Source organism: Arachis duranensis, chromosome 6, assembly GCF_000817695.3.
Source record: "Arachis duranensis cultivar V14167 chromosome 6, aradu.V14167.gnm2.J7QH, whole genome shotgun sequence".
NCBI lineage: Eukaryota > Viridiplantae > Streptophyta > Magnoliopsida > Fabales > Fabaceae > Arachis > Arachis duranensis.
In genome coordinates this window covers 67,667,982-67,689,065 of record NC_029777.3, presented here as the reverse complement: position 1 = coordinate 67,689,065, position 21,084 = coordinate 67,667,982, and the positions used below count along the sequence as shown (strand labels likewise).

General features: G+C 37.4%; 1 protein-coding gene across 1 annotated transcript in view; it reads left to right on the top strand.

The window, feature by feature from the left end:
• Positions 1-616: 616 nt before the first annotated feature.
• LOC107493982 (uncharacterized) overlaps positions 617-21,084 on the top strand; it is a 39,772-nt gene continuing 19,304 nt past the window's right edge. Inside the window, exon 1 of the mRNA XM_016115020.1 lies at positions 617-722. Within this exon, the coding sequence (XP_015970506.1) occupies positions 617-722 (106 nt within the window). The remainder of the gene's footprint in view (positions 723-21,084) is intronic.

Below are 21,084 nucleotides of genomic sequence, written 5' to 3'. Positions count from 1 at the left end.
TTTAATTAGTATTGTGGTACAACAAATAATATTTTGAAGTAAATTTTAAGGATTTAACCAGATTTTAAATTAGTACCCTATGCCCTAATTTTATTAAAATTACCCTACTTAAATTAAACCCAAAATTCCCAAATCAAAATCTTAATTTTTTACCTAACCCTAACCCTAGCTACCCAACCCCCATACCCACACCCAGCACACACGCACACTAACAACACAGCAGCAGTAGCTGCAAAGTAAAAGAAAGAAACAAAGAAAGAAAGAGGGAACAGAGTGAGAGAGAGGGAGCTGCGATGGGGAGAAGAAGAAGAGAAGGAGACGCGCCGGAGTCGCGGGGCCTCGCCACCGCCGTCGCGCTGTGCCACTGTGTTCCACACTGTTGCCGCCGCCATTGTACACCGAAGCAAGAGAGAGAAAGATCGGGCAGAAAGAGGAAGACTAAGGGCGAAGGGAGCGCACAGGAGAGAAGAAAGAGGCGCTGCTTGGCTGACGCACCTCGTTACCATCACAGAAGATCTGGTAGTCGCTGTCGATTGCCATTGAGCCACATTGGAAATAGAACTGCGAACGAAAGGGATGCGAGGCAATAGCTCGATGCGAGAAAGAGAGAGTGCGCATGGGAAGGGCGACGTTGCTATCACCGCCGTTGCTGAGCTACCGCCGCTGTTGTAAAGGCTCTGCCATTGCCTTTGTTGCTACTGGAGAGAGGGAGACCGGAACAGGTAAGTAAAAGGAGGGGCTTCTGCCACCGTTGGAGCTCCGTTGCTGTTATTGTCATGGCCGTCGTGCCTCTGGCTGCCGAGAGCGGTATTGTGGCCGTCAAAACCTTTGCTTGAGCCGCTGCTGTTTGGAGCGGTCGTTCCTCCTTTGTTACGGTAAGCGCTTACGATCCGGAGCCATTGAAAATCTGTATTCTATTATGGTCGGTTAGAAATTCTGAGATTTTAGTAACGTAGGATCAAGTTCTAGTTATTCCAAGTTGCGATTAGAGTCATTGTGGTTGCTGAGAAAGTGGTTTGGAGCTGAGGTTGCGGCTGCTGCAGTTGTGGGCCGAGGGAAAACAAGCTGTGACACATTTTAGACTTTTGACAATTGAGGTAGGGGTTTTCTTAAAAGCTACTTTATATTTGGAGTTGTTATAAATCAATACTGATGTGAGAATTATATACTTTTTTATGATTGTACAAGTCTTATGTATTGTCTGGCTATTTTGGATGAATATGATTATATGTTTGATTGGATTATTGTTTGGTTTTGATAAATGAATTGTTGCTGAACTATTTCTATAAAATTTTGGAAATGAGTTTACTCAGTTGATAATGATTTGATATTGAAACGGTTTCCTTGAGATATGAAAATGAGGTGAATGTTGGAATTAGCTTGCTTTTGAACTAATTTTGGGTTTTAGACTGTTGAAAAAGATTCTGGAATGGTTTGGTTGGGACCTGAAAAAGGTGGCAAAGTCCAAGTTTTAGGGGAGATGCTGCCAAAATTTCTATAAAAATCTTAGACTTTGTTTGAAAAGTTATTTAGAAAGGCTTGGATTTGAGAAATTGTATTATTTGATTTATTAAGAAAATAGTTATGTTTTCAAATTTGATTTATTTAAGAAAACTATATGTCTTGAGTTCGATTTATTTAGAAAGGAATTACTTTGCCATTTTGAATCACTGAAGAAAGGTATTATGTTCTAATATTGATTTTAAATATAAAAAGGGCTTATGCTTTTAGTAGACTTAAGAATTTCGTTCAGAGGAGCTTTTAGTGATTTTAATGGAAATTGGATTTTTGATTGAATAATTGCGTTTGTGACATTTTGGAAGAAGTCAAAGAATTCGTTTTAAGAAGTAACCTGAAAGTGGTTTTAATTTAAATGAATTGGCTCCGTTTCAAGTGAATTGGTTTTGGATTGGGCTGGGACTTGTGACTTTATATGATTCGGCTTTATAATAAATTCTGTTTCTATTTACTTAAACCAAGAATCTATAATTTTAAGAGTTTCAATAAATTTTTAAGAAATTGAGATAGGTTGTCCTTCCCTAAAGTCTTGAGACTCTGCTGAGAAATTTCTATTACCAAATTCTGTTTTAGGATGACTGATTTTTGGATCTTTCAAAACAGATTTTTTATTTGGCCTTGTTGCTGAATCGTTTGGAAGTTTTAGTAGGATGTTATGGAAATGTGGCTTGTTTTGAAAGAGGAAATTACTTTTGAGAAAGATGGCTTATAAGCTAGAAGTGATTTAAGAAATGTGGATTTTTGAAGTTAAGACTGGGATGAATTGAATTTGATTTCAAAGAAAAGTGTTTTGAGAAAAGTGATTTATGGCTTGAATGATGATTATATGAGTATGAATATGGATGATTAGAGATTGATGATCTGATTGTTGCACTTCCAATTATCTGAGATATTAGTTTCCCTAGGTAAAAGCAATGGCTAGCCACCACGTGCTCTAGGTTGAGACTCGATACTCTGCTGACCCTATGTCGTAAGTGTCCTATGTCGTAAGTGTGCCAGACATTGTGAAAGTTCTGGATGAGCTCGCCCCCGTGGATAAACACCAGTGTGGGTGTTGTGTGATTATGATTACGATTGTGAATAACTCGAGTTAGGGATGCACGATAGAGGGACAGTCCAATGTTTAGCTACCAGGAGTTGTCAGGTTGGCTTTATAACCGATAGATGAGACTCGTCATCCACTAGGATAGGCATTCATCATATGCATCTACATGACATTGTTGGGTGTGCATATTGTACTTGGTTTTCCTATGTGATTAATTGTGTTTAATTGTTAACTGTTCTACTTGATGTAACTGCTTGTTTATGCTCGAGCTTTCCTACTTGTGTTTGCGACTGAAACTCTGTTGGATTGTGATGGATTGGTTGTGGATTCAATTATTTGGGCCTAGGGCTGTGACTGATTATGAGTTGGGCCGAATGCCATGTTTGGTTTCTGTTTTTGGCTTAGAAAAGTATGAAAAACTAAACTGGTTCAGTATAGACTTAATGAACCTATGTTTGGAATAGCTTGGTCATTCATACTGTCTAAGAAAGACTTTTAAAAAGGCTTTCATATTTTTGAAGAATTAACAATTTTTTCTTCTAGAAAGAATTTTGGGATTTTGATATTAAATCTTTGATTTTGAAAAGATTCATAAGGCAGTTATTAATCACTGTCACGGTTTTATTTTCACGTATCCTATTATAGTAATTCTGCAACCCTATTGTGAGAACCCTTTCGAGGATGATGTTCTCACTCACCTACAAGTATTTCTTTTTCAGGTCTTGGACAACGAAGTTGATGAGTGGATAATTTATACACTTTTTGGCATTATTTTTAGGTAGTTTTTAGTCGGATCTAGCTACTTTTAGGGATGTTTTCATTAGTTTTTATGCTAAATTCACATTTCTAGACTTTACTATGAGTTTGTGTATTTTTTTGTGATTTCAGGTATTTTCTGACTAAAATTGAGGGACTTGAGCAAAACTCTGATAGAAGGCTGACAAAGGACTGCTGATGCTGTTAGATTCTAACCTCCCTGCACTCAAAATGAATTTTCTGGAGCTATAGAACTCCAAATGGTGCGCTCTCAATGGCGTTGGAAAGTAGACATCCAAAGCTTTCCATAAATATATAATAGTCTATACATTATTCGTGATTAGATGACGTAAATTGGCGCTCAACGCCAGTTCCATGCTGCATTCTGGAGTCAAACGCCAGAAACACGTCACGAACCAGAGTTGAACGCCAAAAACACGTTACAACTTGGCGTTCAACTCCAAAAGAAGCCTCTACATGTGTATAGCTCAATCTCAGCCCAAGCACACACCAAGTGGGCCCCGAAAGTGAAATTCTGCATCAATTACTTACTTCTGTAAACCCTAGTAGCTAGTCTAGTATAAATAGGACATTTTACTGTTGTATTAGACATCTTTGGTCTCGGTTTTATTCCATTATTCATCTTAGGAGACTATTGATCACGTTCATGGGGGCTGGCCATTCGGCCATGCCTAGACCACTACCACTTATGTATTTTCAACGGTGGAGTTTCTACACACCATAGATTAAAGGTGTGGAGCTCTGCTGTACCTCGAGTTTTAATGCAATTACTACTATTTTCTATTTAATTCAGTTTATTCCTGTTCTAAGATATTCGTTGCACTTCACCATGATGAATGTGATGATCCGTGACACTCATCATCATTCTCACCTATGAACGCATGACTGACAACCACCTCCGTTCTACCTTAGACCGACCGCATATCTCTTAGATTTCTTAATCAGAATCTTCGTGGTATAAGCTAGAATTGATGGCGGCATTCATGAGAATCCAGAAATTCTAAACCTTGTCTGTGGTATTCCGAGTAGGATTCAGGGATTGAATGACTGTGATGAGCTTCAAACTCGCAATTGTTGGGCGTGATGACAAACGCAAAAGAATCAATGGATTCTATTCCGGCATGATCGAGAACCGACAGATGATTAGCCATGCTGTGACAGAGCATTTGGACCTTTTTCACTGAGAGAATGGGATGTAGCCATTGACAATGGTGATGCCCTATATATAGCTTGCCATGGAAAGGAGTAAGAAGGATTGGTTGAAGGTAGTAGGAAAGCAGAGATTCAGAAAGAGCATAGCATCTTCATACGCCTATCTGAAATTCCCATCAATGATTTACATAAGTATTTCTATCTTTATTTTCTGTTTATTTATTATTATTATTCGAAAACTCCATAACCATATATTATCCGCCTAACTGAGAATTTCAAGATGACCATAGCTTGCTTCATACCAACAATCTCCGTGGGATCGACCCTTACTCATGTAAGATTTATTACTTGGACGACCCAGTGCACTTGCTGGTTAGTTGTGCGAAGTTGTGAAGAAAATGCTGAGTTAGTGGATGCGCACACCAAGTTGAATGCCATTATTAGAGATCACAATTTTGCCTATCAAGTTTTTGGCGCCGTTGCCGGGGATTGTTCGAGTTTGGACAACTGACGGTTCATCTTGTTGCTCAGATTAGGTAATTTTCTTTTTGTTTTATTTTCAAAAATTTTTCAAAAATCTTTCAAAAAAAAATTTTTTCCTTTTGTTTTCGAAAATTATTCTAAACTTTTAAAGAATGAATTCTAGAGTTTCATGGTAACATGTTGAAGCCTGGCTGGCCGAAAAGCCATATCCAAAATTCTTTTGGATTGAGGCTTCCAATCATCAGCATAGAGGCAAGTTAATTGGAATATCAGCTGTTGTATGTCTGATTTATATCCTAAAACTGGCTGGCTGTTAAGCCATGTCCAACCCCTGGATTGGAGCTCTAGGCTAAACATTGAAAGATTCCTGGAATTCTTCTTAAAAATTTTGAATTTCTTATTTTCTTTTTCCTATATGTTTTTCGAAAAATATAAAATAAAATAAAAAAAATAATATAAAATAAAAAAAAATTCAAAAATGTTTTGTGTTTCTTGTTTGAGTCTTGAGTCAATTTTTAAGTTTGGTGTCAATTGCATACTTTTATTTTTATTTTTCTAAAAGTTTTCAAAAATTCATGCATGTGTTCTTCATGATCCTCAAGTTGTTCTTGGTAAGTCTTCTTGTTTGATCTTGATGTTTTCTTGTTTTGTATCTTTTGTTGTTTTTCATGTGCATTTTTGCATTCATAGTATCTAAGCATTGAGGATTTCTAAGTTTGGTGTCTTGCATGTTTTCTTTGCATCAAAAATTTTTCAAAAATATGTTCTTGATGTTCATCATGATCTTCAAAGTGTTCTTGGTGTTCATCTTGACATTCAGTGTTCTTGCATGCATCACGTGTTTTGATCCAAAATTTTCATGTTTTTGGGTCATAATTGTGTTTTTCTCTCTCATCATTAAAAATTCAAAAAATCAAAAAAATATCTTTTCCTTATTTCTCTCAAATTTTCAAAAAATTGGGTTGACTTAGTCAAAAAAATTTTAAAATTAGTTGTATCTTGCTAACAAGTAATGTGATTGATTCAAAAATTTGAAGTTTGTTACTTTATTGTTAAGAAAGGTTCAATCTTTAAATTCTAGAATCATATCTTTTAGTTTCTTCTTAGTCAAGTAATTAATTTTAATTTTAAAAATTAAATCTTTTTCAACCATATCTTTTTAATCATATCTTTTTAAATCATATCTCTTTCAAAAATTTGATTTCAAAATATCCCTTCTAACGTCTTATCTTCTTATCTTTTTAAAATTGATTTTCAAATCTTTTTCAACTAACTAATTGACTTTTTGTTTGTCTCTTATCTTTTTCAAAACCACCTAACTACTTTTCCCTCTCTAATTTTCGAAAATTTCTCCTTCTTTTTTTAAAAAAAATCTTTTTTAATTAATTAATTGTTTTAAATTTTAATTTTAATTTTATTTCCCTGTAATTTTCGAAAATCACTAACCCTTTTTCAAAATTAATTTTTCGAATTCTCCCCCTCTCATCTTCTTCTATTTATTTATTTATTTACTAACACTTCTCTTCATCTCAAGAATCTGAACCTATCTTCACCCTTTTGTTTGGATTCTTAACTCTTCTCCTTCTTCTATTCCTTTCTTCTTCTACTAACATAAAGGAATCTCTATACTGTGACATAGAGGATTCCTCTTCCTTTTCTGTTCTCTTCTTTCTCATATGAGCAGGAACAAAGAAAAAGGCATTCTTGTTGAAGCTGATCCTGAACCTGAAAAGACTCTGAAGAGGAAACTAAGAGAAGCTAAATTACAACAATCCAGAGACAACCTTACTAAAATTTTCGAACAAGAAAAGGATATGGCAGCCGAATCCAACAACAATAATGCAAGGAGGATGCTTGGTGATTATACTATACCTACTTCCAAGTTTGATGGAAGAAGCATCTCAATTCATGCCATTGGAGCAAACAATTTTGAGCTGAAACCTCAACTAGTTGCTCTAATACAACAAAATTGCAAGTTTCATGGACTTCCATCAGAAAATCCCTACCAGTTTTTAACTGAGTTCTTGCAAATCTGTGAGACTGTTAAGACTAATGGAGTAGATCCTGAAGTCTACAGGCTCATGCTTTTCCCTTTTGCTGTAAGAGACAAAGCTAGAACATGGTTGGACTCACAACCTAAGGATAGCCTGGACTCTTGGGATAAGCTGGTCACGGCCTTCTTAGTTAAATTCTTTCCTCCTCAAAAGCTAAGCAAGCTTAGAGTGGATGTTCAGACCTTCAAGAAAAAATATGGTGAATCCCTCTATGAAGCTTGGGAAAGATACAAGCAGATGACCAAAAAGTGTCCTTCTGACATGTTTTCAGAGTGGACCATGATAGATATATTCTATTATGGTCTGTCTGAGTTCTCTAAGATGTCACTGGATCATTCTACAGGTGGATTGATAAACCACTATTTCATGGTTTATTTTTGTGCTCAATTGAGTGGATTTTATCAACTCTTTACCCACTTATTCATACTATTCGCATGTTTTACATTTGCCTTCCTAATTATGTGCTTTGATTGAAAACATGTTCCTTTGGACTTATATTTGCTTATTATTAATCCTCTCTTATCACCATTAGATGCCTTGATATGTGTGTTAAGTGTTTTCAGAGATTACAAGGCAGGAATGGCTCAGAGGATGGAAAGGAAGCATGCAAAAGTGGAAGGAATACAATAAGTTGGAGAAACTGCTAAGCTGTCCAGCCTGACCTCTTCGCACTCAAACGGCTATAACTTTAGCTACAGAGATCCAAACGATGCGGTTCCAGTTGCGTTGGAAAGCTAACATCCGGGGCCTCGATTTGATATATAATTTGCCATAGCTGCCACAACGCCAGGCGACGCGATCACGTGAGTCACGCGGACGCGTGACCTGGCAGGAACGCAACCCGCGCGGCCGCGTGAGCCATGCGGCCGCGTCATTTTTTTCGCAACCTGTACGGACCAGAAAGCGCTGGAAGTGATTTCTGGGCTATTTTTGATCCAGTTTTTGGCCCAGAAAACACAGATTAGAGGCTATAAAGTGGGAGAATGCATCCATTCATAATCATGCTCTGAAGAGGCTCTCATAATTCACTTTTCATGTTTTAGATGTAGTTTTTAGAGAGAGAGGTTCTCTCCTCTCTCTTAGTATTAGGATTTAGGATTTCTCTTAGTTTTAGGAGTAGCTCTCAATCTCAGGTTCTTTATTTATTCTATTATTTTATTTCAGTTTGTTAATGTTGGTTTACGAACTTCATGTTAGAATTGATTTCTTTTATTAATGCATTTTGAGGTATTTCAGATTATGATTGTTTTATTCTGTTTAAGATTGCTTTCAATTCAATTTAGATTTATTTTTCCCTTTCGACTTTGGTTAAATAATTGGTGACCCTTGAGTTATCAAACTCATTGTTGATTGAAAATTGGAATTCTTCAAGAATTAATTCAAGTTCCAATAACTCTAGTCTTTCCCAAGGAAAGACTAGGACCTGAGGAATCAGAATTAATTCATCTACCTAACTTACCTTCATAGTTAGAGGTTAACAAAGTGAGAGAAGAATCCAATTCTCTTTACAATTGATAAGGATAACCAGGATAGGACTTCCTGTTTTCATACCTTGCCAAGAGTTTATTTTATAGTTATTTATTTATTTTATTTCTTCTTCTGCAACATACTGCTCCCTAATTTCTAAAACCCCTAATTTACAAACTCATAACCAATAATAAGAACATACCTCCCTGCAATTCCTTGAGAAGACGACCCGATGTTTGAATACTCGGTTATCAATTTCAAGGGGGTTTGTTACTTGTGACAACCAAAATGTTTGTATGAAAGGACTTTTGAAGGTTTAGAAACTATACTTGCAACGAGGATTTATCCGCAAATTTCTAGACCACGCAAAAGTTCCCTCATCAAAATGGCGCCGTTGCCGGGGAATCGCAAACGTGTGCCTTATTATTGGTTATTGTAAATATTTGCTTTTTGATTTGTTTTTATTTTTTATTTTTATTTGCTTTTCCGTAAATTAAGAGGTTATTGATTTTTATTTTAAAATTTTTATCTTATCTTATCTTTTTTCAAAAATCAAATTTCAAAAATCTTTATTTCACGCGGTCGCGTGAGTCATGCGACCGCATGACTTCTCACTGGTCATCTCCTCAATTCCTTGTGTTTCTTCCATTTTTGCATGCTTCCTCTTCATTCCTTACACCATTCCTGCCCTATGAAGCCTGAAGCACTTAACATACAGATCACGGCATCGAATGGTACGAAGGAAGATAAAAATATACAACAAAAAGGTCCTTAGGAAGCAAGTTATTAATCATAGGATACTTTTAGGAAGGAATTGTAAATACATGCAAATCATATGAATAAGTGGGTGAAAAGCTTGATAAAACCACTCAATAAAACACAATATAAACCATTAAATGGTGGTTTATCAACCTCCCACACATAAACATTAGCATGTCCTCATTCTTAGCTTAAGGAGATAAAATAAACGAGTAGGGAAAAACAAGACTCATGCAATGCAACCTATGAATGTGAATGCAACCACATGCTAAAATGATTCTACCTACTTGGTGAAAAAGTAAATAATAAATATGAGCTGGATTTTACTAATTCAAATCACAAAATACAATACAAATAATTTGCAAGAAGGAGATAGCTCATGAAAGCAGGAAACATAGAATTAAGCACTGAACCCTTACTGGTAGTGTATATCATTCTAACTCTCAAGTGTCTAGGGTCAACTCTCTCAATTCTCTACTAATCTTGCTTTCTATAGCTTGCTCTTCATCTAACAATCAACAAAAATTTAATGCACCAATACACAAATCAAGACGTCTTTTAAGGGTTGTAATGGGGTTAAGGTCAAGGTAGGATTGTATTTGGCCAAGTGGACTAAAATCTGAATCCTTAATTAACATAAACTTTTTTCACCTAACTTAAGACAATCCATATAATCACAATACAAGATCTAACTTCCCATTAACTGTGTTTTCCACATATTCATGCATCCTAAATTTGAGTTCAGTACATATGCATTGATACCAACACTTACTTTGGGGCATTTTGTCCCCTTTTATTATTTGTTTTTTTCTTTTCTTTTTCACTTTTTTTATTTTTCTCTTCTTTTTTTATTTTTCTTTTATTTTTCTCAATGCATATGATTAAAGTATTGAATGCAATAATATGTGCTCAACTACTATTTTGCACATTTTCACTAAAATATACAATACCCAATTACTCAAACCAAATATTTTCAAATCCAACTTCCCCACACTTAAATCATGAGCATGTTTACTAGTCTAAACTAATCAAGGATTCAAATTAAGGACATTGTTTTCCGCTTAGAGTTAGTAACGAGCTAAAGTAAAGAACAAATGAGTAAAATAGGCTCAAATTGGTTTGCAAAGGATAATGGAAGGGTAAGGCCATATCGGTATGTAAGCTTAGTGAAACAAGGCCTCAATCATATAAGTGCATACATACATCAAACAGTGGAAATATAGAATTAAGCAAGACAAAAATTACAATTTTAGAGAGAATAATACTCAAAAATAAAATATATTGGTTGATAAAATGCAACCAATCAAATAGGCTCAAAATATCACTGGTTTTGTGTGTTCGAGCTCTAAACCATATTCCAAAATAATATTTCTTCATACAAGTTTTTCAAAAAGTTTTATTCAAATTAGTGAAATACTATAAAAGGTTTCTTGAAAAAGAAAATATTACTTCAACCAAGTGGTAAAATATGCACAAAATAAAACACATGCAATCAAACATGCAAATGCAACAATAAAAAACAAAAATTGGTGTTGAGAAGGGACTAACTAACCCGTGAAGATCGGTATCGACCTCCCCACACTTAAAGATTGCACCGTCCTCGGTGCATGCAAAGATGTGCAGGTGGCGGGGGATGTGGTTCCTCAGTCGGTGCTCGATGTAGAGTTTTTCTCTTTACTCTTCCTGGTGGCCAGCCTGAAAAAGGAAGAAGAGAAAGGGACATGAAGTCAAAGGGATAGAGCAAGGGAGAGGGCAGTAGTAGTAAGAATCATGCCAAAATAAAGAAGAATGTCGTTAACACATGGTCGCGATTCCATGAAATTAGGACATCAATGGAAGCATAGCATGATAATTTGAGGCAATTAAATGCAAGATGTTTATTGGCATGCTGGTAAAGGAATGAGTAGCGTAAATCAAGCATTAAAATCCATAATGTATTATTAGTCGTGAGAAACTAACAATAACGTTTGTATTGGCAATTATATTTAATTAATAAAATATTGAAAAGGGGTTTGTAAAAAACAGGCATTAGAGTAGAAGGATAGAATAATTAAGAATGCACAATGCCATACGGGCTTTTTCACAAAGACAAAGCATGCATATTAAATAAGGTATAGAAAGTATTAAATTGAACATGCAAGCACCCTTAAAAAAATAATATATAATTGTCAAGCAATTTCTTAGCAATCCACAAGCAAAATAATGACCCAAATAAATTTCTAACACCAATTGAAAGGAAAAAAGAAAGAAAAAAGAAAGGAAGGAAGAAAGAAATAAGAAGGGAAAGAAAAGATTCAGATTTGGGAAGAAAAGATAAGATATTTGGCTGATTTGGATAAGTTGTGCAGCACAGGCGACGCAGACGTGTGAGTAGCGCTTCTATGAAATGATGCGGATGTGTCATCCACGCGGTCGCATAGATCGATTTGTGCCATTAGCGCGAGGGCAGCCTCGCGGTCGCGAAACTCTCTGTTTGAAATGCATATTGCCAAATCTTTGGGTGACGCGATCGCGTGGATGGCCTATTTTGAAAAAATGATGCGGACGCGTGGGGCACGCGTACGCGTGGCAGGGTGATGATTGGATTTTTGATGGTTTAGAATTTCACTAATGAAATCTCGTTGTAAAGTATAGTTTCTAAACCAAATAATAATCCTTTCATACAAAAATTTTGTTTGTCACAAGTAACAAACCCCTAAAATTAATAACCAAAGTATTTAAACCTCAGGTCGTTCTCCCTAGGATTTACAATAAAGTGTCTTGTTATTGGTTGTGAGTTATTTTGGGGTTTTTGGGATTTTAGACAAGAATTATAAATGGCAAAGAAAATAAACTAACAACTAACAAAGCTCTTGGCAAGATATGAGAATTAGAAGTCCTATCCTAGTTATCCTCCTCAATTGTGATGAGAATTGTCCATTGCTCCCACTTAGTTAACCCTTACTAGATAAAGGAAAGTCAAGTGGATGAATCGATTTGATTCCTCAAGTCCTAATCAACTCCTAAAGGAAAGACTAGCTTTAGAGGTATTCAAATCAATTAGCAACTTCTAATTATCAATCAACAAAAGAATTAGATAACTCAAGAGTCACTAATTACTCAACCAAAGCCAAGAGGAACAAAAGCTACACTAAAATCCTACCAAGCATTTCATCGAACACTTGGAAGGTACAAAAGAAAAGCAAAGTCAATTGACAACAAGAATGAAATCTAACAACAATTATTGAAAGGAATTAACAACAACAATTAAAAGAAATACATTTATTATGAATTACCTTGGATTGAATGGAAAGAAAGTAGAAGAAACAAAAGTAGATCTACAACAAAATACAAGAACAACATAAAAGAGATTATAACAAAAGAATGGAAGAAGAATGAATGTAACTACAATGAATTGAAGAGTAGAAGTAGAAGAATGAATGAAGGAAAACCTAGATCTAAGAACTAAACCTAATCTTAATCCTAATTCTAGAGAGAAGAGAGAGCTTCTCTCTCTAGAAACTACCTCTAAACTAATCCTAATGAGTGAAAAATGATTGGAATCCCCTTTGCTCTTCAATCCTTGGCTTTAAATAGCAGTTTAGGTGCCAAAGTTGGTTGAGATTGGGCCCCACAACCCTTCAGAATTCGTTGGTCACGTTTTCATTAAAAAAATCATAAACCAGCACCGACGCGTACGCGCACAGCACGCGTACGCGTCTATGGGGTGATTCGCAGGTGCGCGCAAGTGCCAGGTGCGCGCGCGCATCCATGGGCGAGTTCAACTTCTTTGAATTTTCATGAGTTCTCCACTTTGCATGCTTTCCTCTTCACTCCTTTGATCCGTTCCTGCCCTTTTCAATCTGAAATCACTAACAAACATATCAAGGCATCTAGTGGAATCAAAGGGAGATTAAAACCATCAAATTAAGGGTCTAAAAGCATGTTTTCACATCTAAGCACAATTAAAGGAGAATATACAAAACCATGCTATTTTATTGAATAAATGTGGGTAAAAGGTTATAAAATCCCCTAAAATCAATACAAGATAAACCCTACAAATGGGGTTTATCAACCTCCCCACACTTAAACCAAGCATGTCCTCATGCTTAAGCCAAGAGAGAAACAAAGGGTATCAACATTTATTCCATGTAAATAAACTATATGCAACCTAAACTATATGCAACTAAATGCAAAATGGTTTTACCTACTTGGTTAAAAATAAATCAATCCTCCAAATCATACATGCACAAGTAGGGCCAAGATCATATAACGATTCATGAATCCTACCAATTCGATTATCAAAATGAAGTTCAAGTAGACTTGCGAGAAGAAAGCTCATGAAAGCCGGGAATCAAGGAATTGAGCATCGAACCCTCACCGGAAGTGTCTGCACTCTAGTCGCTCGATGTTTGGGGTTGATTCTCTCAATTCTCCCCTAATCATGCTTTCCAAGATTTGTTTTTCTTCTGACAATCAACAATTATTCAATGCATGCATACATGTATCATGAGGTCTTTTCTTTAGGTTGTAATGGGGCTAGGGTCAAGGTTGGATCATATATGGCTAGTGGACTTAGGATTTGAATCTTTGATTAACTTAAACTTTTTCACCTAACCTATATAATGACCTATACAATTAAGTACTAATCTAACTACCCATTCCTCACTTTTTTCACATACTCATGCATTTTCTTTTCATTTCACAACACTTATGCATTGATTTTATTTGAACTTTACTTTGGGGCATTTTGTCCCCTTTATTGCTCTTCTTTTTTTTTCTTTCTTTTTCTATTTACATTTTTTTCTTTTCTTTTCTTTTTTGCTTTTTCACTTTTATTTCTTTTTCTTTTCATTTTTTCTTTTTTTCTTTCAAACTATACACAAGGACATCAATGCATAAGGTCTATACATTTAATCAACACATGAGTATGTACCAATTCCCCAATATAAAAATACAAAACACAAACACCCTTTTATCCCAACCAATGTCCCAAAGTTTTCCCACTCTTGAATGACACTCACACTCACTAGCCTAAGCCAATCAAAGATCCAAATAAAAAACATTCATTGTTTTCCGCTTTAAGGCTTGTAATGTGCTAAATTAAAGAACAAGTGGGTTAAGCGTAGGCTCAAAATCGGCTAACAATGGATGATAAGGGGTAAGGCTTTTTGGGTAAGTAAGCTAAATGAAATGATGGCCTCAATCATATAAATGCATGAATACAAGGAATAATGGACATATAGAATCAAACAAATCAAAGATTACAATCATAGATAGAGAACAATTTCACACAAGAATGGAAAATAAGTGGTTATAAAATGTAACCACATTAATAGGCTCAAGTCTCACATGCTTGTGTTTTTAGCTCAAAAACCATGTTCCAAAATAAATTCTTTCAAGCAAGTTCAACAAAAAAAAATTTCAAATTGGTAGATTGCCCTAAAACGGTTTCTTGGGAAAGAAATCATCACCCTAACCAAGTAGTCCTAATAAGAAGAGGGTAGTAAAATATGTACAAATTCTAACTAACATGCAACCTAGCATGCAAATGCAATAACTAACTAACATTGGTGTTGAAAAAGAAAATTGTTACCCATGGAGACCGGTCGACGACCTCCCCACACTCGAAGATTGCACTGTCCTCGGTGCATGCAAAGAAGAGCAAGGTGGATGGGTTGCTACAATTGATGAGCTCCTTCAAAAGGTTGTGCGGATGACTTGTTTGTTGCCCCATTTAAAAGCTTTTCCTTTCCCCCTTCTTGGTGGCCAACCTAAAAGGAAAGGCCAAATAATAGTAAGGTTCCCACTACATGGTAGCTACACATGTAAGTGAAAAAACAATATAAGCTAATGGCATATCAATGATACTTGATGCAAGAGTAAAGTTAAAGCATGAAAAACATTTTGAGCATCAAGATCAAATAAGAATTGACACAAACAAGATTAGTGATAAGCATGAGGGCATTTGGTCCCAACCTAACTCAATGATGATGAAGCACAAAAACAAAGGATAATGAGTTAGGAAGGACTAAAGCACTACCTTGTGTGTGGAACAAACATTTCAATTAATGTTAAACAGGTCACAAAGCACGAAGATAAAGCAAGAGAGTCTCAATAATTGAGTATAAGAATTCAACATCATTATTGAAATGACACTTAGAAAAGAAATTGAAAATATGCTATAGAAACAAAATGAAAATGGAAAGAGTAGAAGTATGTGAATGTAATGAACAAAAGAAAATGGAAGATGAGAAAAAAAACTCTTTTTTTTACCGACGCGTACGCGTCATGCGCGCTTACGCGTCGATGTGCATATTGGTTGAAGGACGCATATGCACCAGGTGCGCGCACGCGTGCATCGAGTTAGGCCGGAGGCATAATGTCGGCCCAAGTCTGGCACAACTCTCGGGTAAAAGTACCAGGAGTGTGGATCGTGCAATCGACGCGTGCGCGCACAGTGTGCGTGCGCGTGCATTGTCAATTTTAAGATCATGTGCGCGTACGCGCCAAGTGCGTGCACGCGTGCACAGACTTGTGCCTTAGGCCCAATGTTCGCACAGTGCAGGCCTAACTCTCGGGTTTTTGGCTGGAGGTGAAATTTTGCATCCACGCGTACGCGTACAGTGCGCGTCTGCGTGGATGGTCGAAAAATGCTCAGGTGCGCGCACGCGTGGATGGTGTTCTGTTTTTCAAAATTTTTTCTAAGTTCTTGCACCAATCCAAGCTTTTCAATCCTCCAAACAGCTACCAAAACACCCTAAAACCTTATTTATCATATTATACTTCTCACTAACCTTAACAAACCAATAAAAACATGAAATTAAACTAATTCTACCAATATGTACAAAGAAAGAAAATGAAAAGATGTTACCATGGTGGGGTGTCTCCCACCTAGCACTTTTGTTTATTGTCCTTAAGTTGGACTTATGGGGAGCTCCTCTCAAGGGGGCTTGTGCTTGTACTCATCTTGGAACTTCCACCAATGCTTGAATCTCCAATAAGCTCCATTCTTCAATTTCAATATCTTCAAGCTTTGATGGAGCTCTCCACAAACCATGAGCTCCCAAATTTGATTTTCATTGTGCGATCTGGGATCCCACACTTTGTTTTGACACTCGTCCTTAAATTGATCGTCATTATTCCATCCGGGTGGTATGGCCTTGGAATTCTCAAAGAAGCTTCTAGCACGAGTCCAGCCCAATTCTAGCTCAAGTTTCGGCCATACACCCTTTTTACGTCGATGTTGAGGCACGCGTTCGCGTGGGTGACGCGGACGCATGGGAGGCATTTTTCCCACTTGACGCGGACGCGTCAGCGACGCGGTCGCATGGACAAATTTATGCCAAAGGTACGCCTCCAGCCACGCTCTCGCGTGACTCTCTGTAAAGTCTCTTTTCTTCCTAAGGCACAGAGGACGCGGGCGCGTCGCATGCCCTTTTCTCTTTTTTTTTAATCCAGTATGCAGAATGCAATTCTTAATATGAATGCTATGCATGATTCCAGGTTCAATAAAAATTCAAAAACAGACTGAAATGGAAAAGGAACGATCATACCATGGTGGGTTGTCTCCCACCTAGCACTTTTAGTTAAAGTCCTTAAGTTGGACATTTGGTAAGCTTCCTGTTATGGTGGCTTATGCTTGTACTGATCCAGGAATCCCCACCAATGTTTGTACTTCCAATAGCCTCCGGGATCCCAAATCTTGTTTCTACACCCGTCTTCAAGTTGATCATCAGTGTTCCAACCGGGTGGCAGGCAATCTGAATTCTCACTAAAGCGGCCAAACAACTTCCTAGACCCATTCAGTTGAGCTTTACACCAATCCTTGCATTTAAACCTTGAGCATAAAACCATGTTGAACCTTGCTTGACAACTTCTACCACTGACCATCTCCAGTGTAATAATAAAAGGGTTGTCGTTCTACTTAGTTATCTTTTATATAATAAGCGAAAGTCAAGTATATCTCCAACTAATCCTATCGCTTGTTTAGGGTGATGGCAACTTAGGGGGAGGGGTTTCTAATGAACTTGCAAGCTCCACTCTTTTGTGTTCTTCTTTGACAACTACCACCTCTTTGCAAGCTTCTTTAATATCAACCTCTTCCTCTTGGTAGATTTCTTCCAATTCAATTTCTTCTTCATTTTTCACTAAGGGTATGGGAGGTTGTGCTTTTTCTTCTATAAACTCCATATCAAGTCCAATGGAAGAGGATTCAAACGCAGATAAGAATTCATCAATGATTGAATCCATCTCTTGATCATCCCTTTCAAAGTCTTCAACCACGAGATGCCTTGGAGGTTGTACACCCTCCTCAACATCAATTTTAGACGTCTTTGAAGAAGGATCTATGACTTGAATTTCCAATGGAGGCTCAGCATCTCCTAAGTCTTTGACCACTTCTTCTTCTTCAATGATTTCGACTTCCTCCACTTGTTCCAGTACAAAGTCACGCTCCTTATTGTCCACTGGAGTTTCTAGTGTCTCCTTCATGCTACGTTCTTCATTAGATTCTCCACATGAGGCCATGGGGGTTCCTTGAGCGCCTGAACATCTGGAAGGTAATTGATTTATTGCCTGCTCCAGTTGATGAAGGGTTGCATGAAATTGATCTACTGTTTCCTTGAGGCGAGCCTGTGAGTCTTGGGTCGATGGATATGGACATGGTGCATATGGAGGTGGTGGTCCTTGGGAGTAATTGGGGTGGTTCTATATATGGTTCATATGGCTCATAAGGTGGTTGGTATGGTGGATATGGGTTAGGGTCATATGAGGGTGTTTTGTGGTAAAGTGCTTGTGAGTATGGTAGTTCAAAGTTATGTTGTGATGATGGTATCTGAGCATACGGAGGGGGCTTGTTGGTAGCTACTAGGCAGTCCACCATATTTATCAGCTTGGTATGCATTGTAGAATGGTCTTTGTCTGTGATATCTAGGAGGGTGTTGTTGCCTAAAGGGTTGATCAGATCCTCTTGGCTCCGTCCATCTTTGATTGCTTTGACCTTGATGTATATTCCTGTTATAGCTTCCATTCCTTGCAACAAAAGTAGAACCAAACTCAAAGCAAGAGGGGTGAGAATTCATAGTAGTTATTAGAAATAAGAAGGGAGAACAAAAACAAATAAACAAGTAAAAGAAAAATATTTACAATAACCAATAATAAGGCACACGTTTGCAATTCCCTGGCAACGGCGCCATTTTGAAGAACTGAGGATTGATGGTTTAGAAGTTATAATAAATTCTCGTTGCAAGTATAGTTTCTAAACCAAGCAATCAACCTTTCTTACAAACGTTTTGGTTGTCACAAGTAACAAAACCCAACAAATTTATAAATCGAAGTATTCAAACCTCGGGTCGTCTTCTCAAGGAATTGTAGGGAAGTATGATTTATTATTGGTTATGGAAAAGTATATTTTGGGGTTTTCAAAAGGGTTGAACAAGTAATATAAAATAACAAGTTGTCAAAAAGATAACTAGTAAAGCTCTTGGCAAGGTATGAGAACTGGAAGTCCTATCCCAGTTATCCTTATCAATTGTGATGAGAATTAGATTTTTCTCCCACTAAGTCAACCTCTAACTATGAAGGTAAGTCAAGTGAATGAATTGGATTTTTCTCCCACTAAGTCAACCACTTGGGAAAGGTTGGAGTTATTGGAACTGGAATTAATTCTTGAAGAATCCCAATTTTCAGTCAACAATGAGTTTGACAACTCAAGAGTTACCAATTAATCAACCAAAGCCAAAAGGAAAGAAAATCTACTCGAATGAAAATAAATTGGATAAAGCTAAAGCATCCATAACATATAAGTCTGAAATACCTCAATTTATATTAAATAAAGAAAATCCTAACATGAATGGCTCATAAGCCAAATAGGCAACATATGTAATACAAGCATTAAAGTATCTGAAAATAAAAGAGAAATATAAAGTAAGAGGAATATTGAACCTGATGAAGAGTTGAAATCCTAAATCCTTTAAGAGGAATCCTAATCCTAAATCCTAAGAGAGAGGAGAGAACCTCTCTCTCTAAAAACTACATCTAAAATCTAAAATTCAATTATGATCTGATATGAATTGATGTCCTGAGTCTTTGCATGTTCCTGGACTTTAATATGTGTTTCCGGGCCGAAAACTGGGTTGAAATACGGCCCGGAATCTGTGCCAGCGACTTTTGTAATTCTGCAGATCGCGCTCGTCACGCGTCTGCGTCGTCCACGCGTTCGCGTCACTCAGCATTTCTCGTACCACGTGTGCGCGTCATCTACACTTTCGCGTCGTTCGTGCAGCTTCCAATCCGTGTGGTTGCGTCAGGCACGCGAGTGCGTCACGGTAATTCCTTCAATTTCGCATGGTCGCGTGAGCCATGCGACCGCGTGAGTTCTCGCTGGTCATCTCCTCAATTCCTTGTGTTCCTTCCATTTTTGCATGCTTCCTCTTCATTCCTTACACCATTCCTGCCCTATGAAGCCTGAAACACTTAACATACGGATCACGGCATCGAATGGTAGGAAGGAAGATAAAAATATACAACAAAAAGGTCCTTAGGAAGCAAGTTATTAATCATAGGATATTTTTAGGAAGAAATTGTAAATACATGCAAATCATAAGAATAAGTGGGTGAAAAGCTTGATAAAACCACTCAATAAAACACAATATAAACCATAAAATAGTGGTTTATCACCCACCATAAATAGCCGAACCTACTCCCTCTCCCTCTACTATATAAACCCCTCCATTCTTCTTCATTTTCACACAGCACAACCCTCTCTTCTCCTCCTTGGCCGAAACACAACCCTCTCTCCATCTTCTCCATATCTTCTTCTTCTTCATCTATTCTTTCTTCTCTTGCTCGAGGGCGAGCAATATTCTAAGTTTGGTGTGGTAAAAGCATAGCTTTTTTGTTTTTCCATAACCATCTATGGCACCTAAGGCCGGAGAAACCTCTAGAAAAGGAAAATGGAAGACAAAAGCTTCCACCTCTGAGTCATGGGAGATGGAGAGATTCATCTCTAAAGCCTATCAAGACCACTTCTATGATGTTGTGGCCAAGAAGAAGGTGATCCCTGAGGTCCCTTTCAAGCTCAAGAAAAATGAGTATCCGGAGATCCGACATGAGATCCAAAGAAGAACTTGGGAAGTTCTGACCAACCCCATTCAACAAGTCAGAATCTTAATGGTTCAAGAGTTCTATGCCAATGCATGGATCACAAGGAACCATAATCAAAGTGTGAACCCAAATCCAAAGAATTATCTTACAATGGTTCGGGGGAAATACTTAGATTTTAGTCCGAAAAATGTGAGATTGGCGTTCAACTTGCCCATGATACAAGGAGATGCACGCCCCTACACTAGAAGGGTCAACTTTGATCAAAGGTTGGACCAAGTCCTTATGGACATATTTGTGGAAGGAGCTCAATGGAAAAGAGACTCCAAAGGCAAGCCGGTTCAATTAAGAAGACTTGACCTCAAGCCTGTGGCTAGAGGATGGTTGGAGTTCATCCAACGCTCCATCATCCCCAACCGATCTGAAGTTACTGTGGATCGGGTCATCATGATTCATAGCATCATGATTGGAGAGGAAGTAGAAGTTCATGAAGTCATCTCCCTTGAATTCTACAAAATAATCGAAAAGCCCTCTACCTTGGCAAGGCTAGCTTTTCCTCATCTTACTTGCCATCTATGCTACTCAGCTGGAGTTATCATAAAAGGAGATATCCTCATTGAAGAGGACAAGCCCATCACTAAGAAGAGAATGGAGCAAACAAGAGAGCCCACTCATGGATCCCAAGAGACGCATGAGGAAGCTCATCACCAAGGAATCCCTGAGATGCCTCAAGGGATGCACTTTCCT